The following is an 8,076-nucleotide window of genomic DNA, read 5'->3' on the forward strand; positions in this document are numbered from 1 at the left end:
CTATACGAGCAGCACTAGTCTTATTTTGTTTATGTGTAGTTCAAGACATCTCTCACATCCTTTTTTGCATTATGTCATACTGTGGTTATCGCATGATGCTGAGATGCTCTTTCTGTGAAGTTCACATATCTCTTTATTTAAATTTATTCTTTAAGTTTATTCTCCACCGTTGGATCTTATTTCCAACATTCATCACTCTTGTTATTGAAACCATTTTTACAATTCCAGTTTCCTAGCGCAATACAGCTCCCCAAGGAAGGCAATTCAATCATAACAAGCGATACCCTTCCCTGTCTGGGTGTCTATAGAAATGCCATCAATACATTTTCTGAGAGGCACCATGCTGCTGCTCTGCAGATAATCCTCTATCATTTTTCATGCAGCAGGTTACTGCTCTGACATATCTGCTGTCTCTACTATTATACACATCTAAAGGAAACTGAAATGGTGCCCTAAATGGAGACTGTGTTGATAATAATATGGCTTTCCAAAAGGTGATAGATTGCTGTGGCTGAAATAAAAGGTACTGTATACAGTAAGTGGAATGGCAGCCAAGTCAAGATTCAACTATAATTCTTTGGGTTATGCTGTATACTTAAAATGAAACTGGATATTTCTTTACATCTTACTTCTCACAGCATCTGTCAGTATCGCTCATTCTTCTTTTACTCTTTCTCTCTCTGTCTATATTCCCAGGTGTTTCTGCCATGTCCTCCCTCTTGTCCCTGGCCTGGGTGCTAGCGTCTTACCACAAACTCCTGCGTGATTCACGTGACGACAAGAAGAGTATGAGTTATCGAGGTGCCCTGGTGCATCTGTTCTGGCGCCTTTTTACCATCTCCTCACGGGTGCTCTCCCTTGCTCTATTTGCCTCGGTTTTCCACATCTACTTTGGCATTTTTGTGGTGCTCCATTGGTGTGCCATGGCTTTCTGGGTCATCCATGGCGGCACCGACTTCTGCATGTCCAAGTGGGAGGAGGTACTGTTCAACATGGTGGTGGGCGTGGTGTATGTCTTCTGTTGGTTCAATGTACGTGCGGGCCGGGCGCGGTACAGAATGGTGGCCTATTACACAGTAGTACTGTTCGAGAATGCCATCCTCAGCCTCCTTTGGTATGCGTACCGTGACCCAGTCACCACTGACGCCTATGCCTCTTTTGCCCTCTGTGGCGTCTTCCTGTGCTTTGCCTCAGGTGTGGCCTGTATGGTTCTCTATTACGGGGTTCTACACCCCATGGGCCCCCGGCTGAGGGTGCTGGCCAGCTCCTGCTGTGCTGAGCTTCTGTGGGGCCTTCCATTACCCCCCGAGGCCGAGCCCATGGCTCCTACACCAGGCCCCCGTGGCTCTCAGGCCACCCCCACACGGGGTCTGGCAGGGGAACATGAAGAGTCAGATGAAACAGCCACAGACACCTGCCTTCCGGTTTTCCAGGTGAGGTCCACAGAGCCTGTGGATGCAGCTGGCAGGCCAATCCGGCCTGAGGGTCCTTTCATCAAGATAGACATGCCCAGAAAACGCTACCCAGCCTGGGATGCACACTTTGTGGATCGGCGCCTGCGTAGGACCATAAATGTGCTGCAGTACATTAGCCCGAACGCGGTGGGCATCAGGTATAGGGACGGTCCGCTTCTTTATGAACTCCTGCAGTACGAATCCTCCCTCTGAAGGCATCTTCTCCCTCAACTCTGTCACCTCCTCTCACACAATATGATGCACATGCCTTTCCTTTCTTTCACACTGCTCTTCCTCCTCTCCAGATATTATCTCAGCTCTCTCCTTCTCTCCTCTCTGATCATTCAATTTCCCTGCAGGAGATGTGTGTTAGTCAAAGGAAAGTCTGTCACGACAGTCTAAACACGCAGTCATGATTTATTTTTTGGAAAAAGCATACAGTAAAGAGAGAGAAAATTTTGAACCTACAGTATCTGATGTGATATACAGTATACAGAAGTACATATAAATCCCTCTACATTGATAGAGGAGGGTTCTGTATGAGTGTGTAGATAATATATGAATGTTTCATTATGAAATGTGTTTAATGCATTATATTGTATTGGTGATTCAACCTGTGAATACTTGTGAAGGGCATATTGTATGTCCCTGTGACATGGGACCGACGCAAAGCCTGATGGGAATGATGGAGGAGAGTCCCAGAGGGGGCAGGTCTTTGCACATCCCAACATTTACTGCCATTGTATATGTCAATTATTGAAATGTATGATAATGTTTACCAAGTCCTTAGCCCATGAATTAAAAAGCACTGAAATGTCTATCATGATACTGTAAATTGCAGAAAGGACACAATCAAAGATGTGTCTTAGAGAAGCATTTCAAAAATGGATTTTCCCTCTGTGAGCTTACGTGGCTCAAGTGTATCCTGGCTGTACTATTTTTGTTCAAAATCCTTAATTGTAATCGCATTATGTATGGAAGAAAAAAGAAGCACATTGACCTTCAATCAGCTCCACCCACACATTTAATATCTACAGTGCATACTGCCCTCCAGTGGAGGCAAGCTGTAAGAGCACACCGTACTTGGCCATTTTTGCCAGTAGTACCTGAGTTAAAAAAAAAAAAACACAATGAAACGAATGTAGAATATACTTGACATGAGCACAACATTTTCTAAATTGGTGGGTAGAAAATTATAATAAAAAAACATTCCAAAGCCTTTTTCTAAAAGATTGTAAGGGTAGAAGGGTAAAAATGTGTGTTAACACATTTTAGTTTGAAGTGCAAAGACAGCCTTCAAGGAATCCTCCACCATTCCCTTCGGAATCCTAGAAAGTACTCCCTAATACAACCTCCCTGTTTTGTTTTCCTATCAACAAATGTTTTAGGTTGATTAATATATACTTATTGGGTGCAAAGCCTTGTAATAAGTTCTTGAAAAAAAAGACAATTCTGAGAAGATATTTCTATGCTATTATAATTATGCGTATTTGTGTCCACATTTATAGTCATTGACATAACTATATTTTGCCAGACCACACACTTTTTTACATAACTAAAAATGTGTGCAGTGCAGTGTTAAAAGTTATTCTCCTCAACATCAGTGTGCCCTCATAGAGGTTATACTCTTATATGGGTGTACAGGGCAACTGTTCTGGCACCAGCTAACACAGTTGAAACAAAGCCAAATCACATCTAACAGTACTGTCTTTCCAAGTTATTTGCCCCCTTGAACCAGTAGAATGAGTCCTTGCAAAATGTGTGCCATCTATAGGCCAGATAAACATCTCCCAGATTTACGTGCGGGAACTCTCCACTACAGATACCCACGGGACGACCACTGTATTCACTCATGACAAAAATGAAATCAAATTTCAAAAACATGCCCTCTAGGTCACTTGACTTAAATTTCCAGAGAGGGCTACGGAACAATTCATGAGAAAAATGAATGCATTTCATACTCCAATTTTATCTACTACTCAATGATTCATCCAAATATATAATGTGTGTTTTTTACATTGCAGTGTTTGGCATGACTTTAGTATGAGGCATTAGTACAAATGCGCCCAACAAGGGGTGCCCAAGAGCCCTACACAAAACAGAGATTTCTTTCTCCTGGCTCACTGGCTTTCTGCTTAGCTGTTGCCACATGCGCCTGCTAACATCGTACTGTAAAAGGCAGATGCCATGTAAGTCCAGGTCAAAGGTGAGAGGGGGTTTTTGCCAGGGGTGGAAAAGAACAGGAGGACAGATTGTGATAAAGGGCTTAACTGGAGCATATGTGTATGATTCATTATATGCTTGTGTGAGAAGAGTGTTTACTTCTTAACGCATACTGTTCAACCTACAGTATGTATTAGGGGATGCAATTGTGCTTGTGTGGTGGTGGTGTGTTTGCATACTTGTCTTGTTTGTCTCCTCAGCCCTTTCCCACAGTTCTGTTCTCTCGCCGATTGTTCGGCTCCATCCTCGGTTGCTGCTCCGCCCTCTTCCCCATCTCTTCGGTGCTGGGCCTTGGTGCACTCCTGTGAAACACTCTCACACTCTCTGGTAACTGAACAATGGGGTTTGAGGCTGAACAACTGGAGATCCTGACATGAGAACATGCAATGAGGTACACTGCCATAACCAAGAGCTTCAACATCCAGGGTCTTCCACCCTTCAGCTTAAAAGCGATGTTCAGCCCTGAGTAATTGAGAACTGTTGGGTCAGCTAGGGTGGAGCAAACATCCATCACACCATATGTATAGATATACATGAGTATGCAAACAACAATTGTTTACCATAGTAGCCAGAGTAGTTCCTCTCTGTTGTAGTGAATGAACAGCCATGTTAATAGTTAGTCAATTAATGAATAATAAGTATTGTCAAACTAAAAAAAACAACTAAGCAAAACAGCCAATATAGGGGTTCCTCAGGACCAACAAACAAGACCACTGAACCAGCTGACTCAGGGGTGTCTCAATGCAGTTCTCATCCCCAGGCATGTCCTCAAGGGTCTCCATTTTTTCCTTAACATATTGCATCCTGGACCACTCCTTGGCTGGGATTGTATCACTAAATTATGATTTGCACATGTTTGTTTTCTTGGGAATGATTATTATACGTTTTTTGTGGTAGTTGGCTGCCTGGCATACGGTGCATCCTTTCTAAACACTGCTGACCTTTTTGAGACGTGGACACATGTCCAAATCAGGTGCAAATACACTGTGATTAATTCATTTGTGTGTGTGTGTGTGTGTGTGTGTGTGTGTGTGTGTGTGTGTGTGTGTGTGTGTGTGTGTGTGTGTGTGTGTGTGTGTGTGTGTGTGTGTGTGTAGGTAATGCCAGCTGCAATGAGTGTGTGTTTGACAACGGTATTATATAGCATCATAAACAAGATTATGTACAACTGGGCTGCATTTCGTCTAGTAGTAAAACACAGAGTATTTATGCTTGCTTAACTGTGTCATTAGAATAGTAGTAATGGCGGTTAGTTACACTCATTAATTTTAATTTTACAGTGCAAAGAGTCTACAAGTCAGAATTTTTTATGAAACATGCAGTATATTTTACATATTTCTACAGAACAATTATAGTTTTACCACATTCTATATCTAGTAAAAAGGATTGGTTAATAAGTGGGTTTTGATTTAGTATTTTTCCTTAAAATTATACACGGGTTTCAAGAGCTAAGCTACACAAGTGTGCAAGTAAAAGTTACTATACAGTGTAGTAGTTAAGCTGCTACACTTTATACCATAATCAAGGGCACAAAGAAATCCCCTGCAGAGAAATGTTTTTGTCAGGTTACCTGCCCACTTCCACATCCCTCGACAGCCACAACACACAGCAAGAGCATTTGAACAGCAAGCTTGTTCTTCTCAGTCCTTGTTGTGCCTTGTCACTTTGGGTGCTTTAATCCAGCCATGGCAGCCAGGTCCGCAAACAACAATGCCAATGTCTTTCTTTACTTGTTTCATGTGCCAGCACATTCACCAAGACGATGACAACACCAAACGATATTCTTCTTGTCGGTCTCCTCAAACCAGATCAAGCCAAGTTCTCAATACTGTCAGCTCACACTTTAGTCGACAACACCATTTAGTTTACCGTTTCATCCAAGTTGTCATCAATAGGACTGCACTGTTTCCTAGTTACAGTGTTACAACTAAACTTCACAGTGTGACAGAACCAAGTGGTGGGTACAGTGTGAAACCCAGTTATTGGCTCTGTCAAAGACATAGGAAAAAAGTAAGGCAATACTGAACATCTTCTGTACTTGAACGTAGGGTTCCTCATATTTATTACATTTGAGCAAGCTGAAACACAACAGCCCCAGTTGATTCAGCAAGTTACAAATTAGCAGTTTGGACTGAGCTCAAAAGCATTAGTTTTGGACTGTTTGATGGATAGTCTTAACAAATGCCAGCCACGATACCAAGCGATTTGGTCAATGATTGTTTTGTACTTTTGTCTATGCCTTTACATCTTCTTCTGTCTTGCAATGATGAATGATTTGTAGTGCCAAGACGTAAACTTTGTGTCTTTTGTCTCGTGAAGAAAAAAAAACATTCTCTCGCCAAAATAATAACGCCTGCAGTTGGAATAAAACATGGAGGAAGTCAATGATGACAAAATGCGCAAAAAAAATCACTTATGTTGCATTTTCTTACAATGGAATGATGAAACAGGCCCGATCACTGATTCACTTTTAAATAACCTCATTTCCTGGTTTTCCAACCACCTCCCAGCATGCCTTTAAAAGTCATTGTGAGGTGACCCTCGACATTTAGCATGTAAGTGCTCTCGACTGCACAACAAACCCTCTGATTTCTGCATTAATGTGTAGCAGCAGGTCATTGTAGTGTTTGACTTGGTTTAAGTCTGTACCTTTGTGTCATGACCATCTGTTTGACCACTGGAGCAGTATGTTCAGATAATAAAACGGTGCATTTTCTTCTTTTACTTTTGATCCTTCTTTGATTTCTGTTAATAACCTGGTGCTGAATTTAAAAGGTGCTACCACTGTGGACTGCAGTCCACTTTTTAGCTTTCTGATAGCAGCCTTCCGGTTGACTGAGAGGGCCTGCGCCCCGCAAACTTGCAGTCTCAAAATGCTCTAGAGCTAGCACCTCAAATCCACACAGTTTACAGCAGAACTCAACTCTTAATGGTGCCATTTTGATTTTCCAACCTGCACAAAAAACAACATTTACTCTGTGTATATATACTTTAAAATACTGGTTTCAGCATATAGTATGTTTTAATTTTACTATGATTCAATCTGCACTAGGATTTTTTTCTTTCTTTTCTCTGAGAGACTGAAACTGGCAGATGATAAAATGCATCTTTTTGGCAAACGCACAGGAGCACAAATGTACTATTGCTAATGGAATTTGGGTAAAAAAATTATATAGAATGTGATTGCTGTGTTGTAAATTCCTGTCATCTATATGTCCTTAATCTGTGTGTATCTATTTTTGTTGTTATTGTAGAATTGGCTGTAATATTTTGTTTGAAAATGGATTTGATATTCCAATGAAGCGACTATGGTTGTCATATTAATTGCTGCTGATTTTTGAAATTGTTATCAAAGGTGTTGGGAAATATTGCTTTGTTTATATTCAATCAATTTCTAGATTGTGTTAGCTTGTTGGTGTATTTCACAAATCTATCAGGATACTCCCTAGACTATATGATTTATCCGGGGTATTCCAAAAGTTGGCATAATGTCAGAAAGCAAATTCGCTACAATCTGTAGCATCTTTATGAAAGTGTACTCATGCAACCTATGTTGTAACTGAGAACATATAAGGAAAGATGTCTTTGTTGTTGTTGAATATAAAATGCAAGTAAATTGTTTCATGGAATCCCCGTTCTTTAAAAAAAGCAAAACTGATGTCCTATTTTTGGGAACAATATGAATATTATTAATAACATATGGTGCTACAGTTCTTTTTGTATGTTTTGGTTTTTAGATGAAAAGAGAAATATTATGCTGAAAATGTAATGTTAAGCCTTACTGTAGATTCATATATCAGACTGTTCATCCCAGAAGAGAAAATAAATATAGTATTTGAAAGTGCAATATAGCAGTACTGTATTTACATGCACGTTTCACATTTCAACAGATCAACAATATACGGCCTGCAAAGGTGTAAATGTGAGCCTACACACAGTAAATGCGTACTAATGTAACACATTACAGTAAACATTTTAGCTTGTGAATACTTAATTTAGCTCATTAAAAGGCCTGCAAACTCACACAGGTGTTTTTATTTACTTTGATTAGACCTCTGCAGGTTAAAGTGTGTGTGGTTTGACTAAGGCTGCGTAGGGGCTTTTAATATGGGTGCACTAGATCAACTAATTTTTAATATTTATTATTACATAATTCCCTGCATTGTTTGGCACTGGTGCAGCCAAACTTTTGAGTGCTGTATCAATGCATGTTTCTGCCTTTCTCCATTTGTCTCACCTGCCTCTTTCTGCTGCTGTCTTGATTATCGGTCTACAATCTTGTCCTAGTAAAACAGGGATAGTACACAGCAACTTTAAACAGTGTGTCAAGATAAATTGTTACTCATTTCACAAATGTTACGAGTGAAAAACCTGTATTTAAAAGCCTCAATGTGTTGCT

General features: G+C 40.6%; 1 protein-coding gene across 1 annotated transcript in view; it reads left to right on the forward strand.

Annotated features, from left to right (window-relative positions):
* Positions 1 to 7,524, forward strand: part of xkr6b (XK, Kell blood group complex subunit-related family, member 6b) — a 56,338-nt gene extending 48,814 nt beyond the window's left edge. Inside the window, exon 3 of the mRNA XM_031321659.2 lies at positions 697 to 7,524. Coding sequence (XP_031177519.1) covers positions 697 to 1,667 — 971 coding nt within the window. The 3' untranslated portion in view covers positions 1,668 to 7,524. The remainder of the gene's footprint in view (positions 1 to 696) is intronic.
* The last annotated feature ends 552 nt before the right edge of the window (positions 7,525 to 8,076 follow it).

This window comes from Sander lucioperca, chromosome 19 (assembly GCF_008315115.2).
Source record: "Sander lucioperca isolate FBNREF2018 chromosome 19, SLUC_FBN_1.2, whole genome shotgun sequence".
In the NCBI taxonomy this organism is placed as follows: domain Eukaryota; kingdom Metazoa; phylum Chordata; class Actinopteri; order Perciformes; family Percidae; genus Sander; species Sander lucioperca.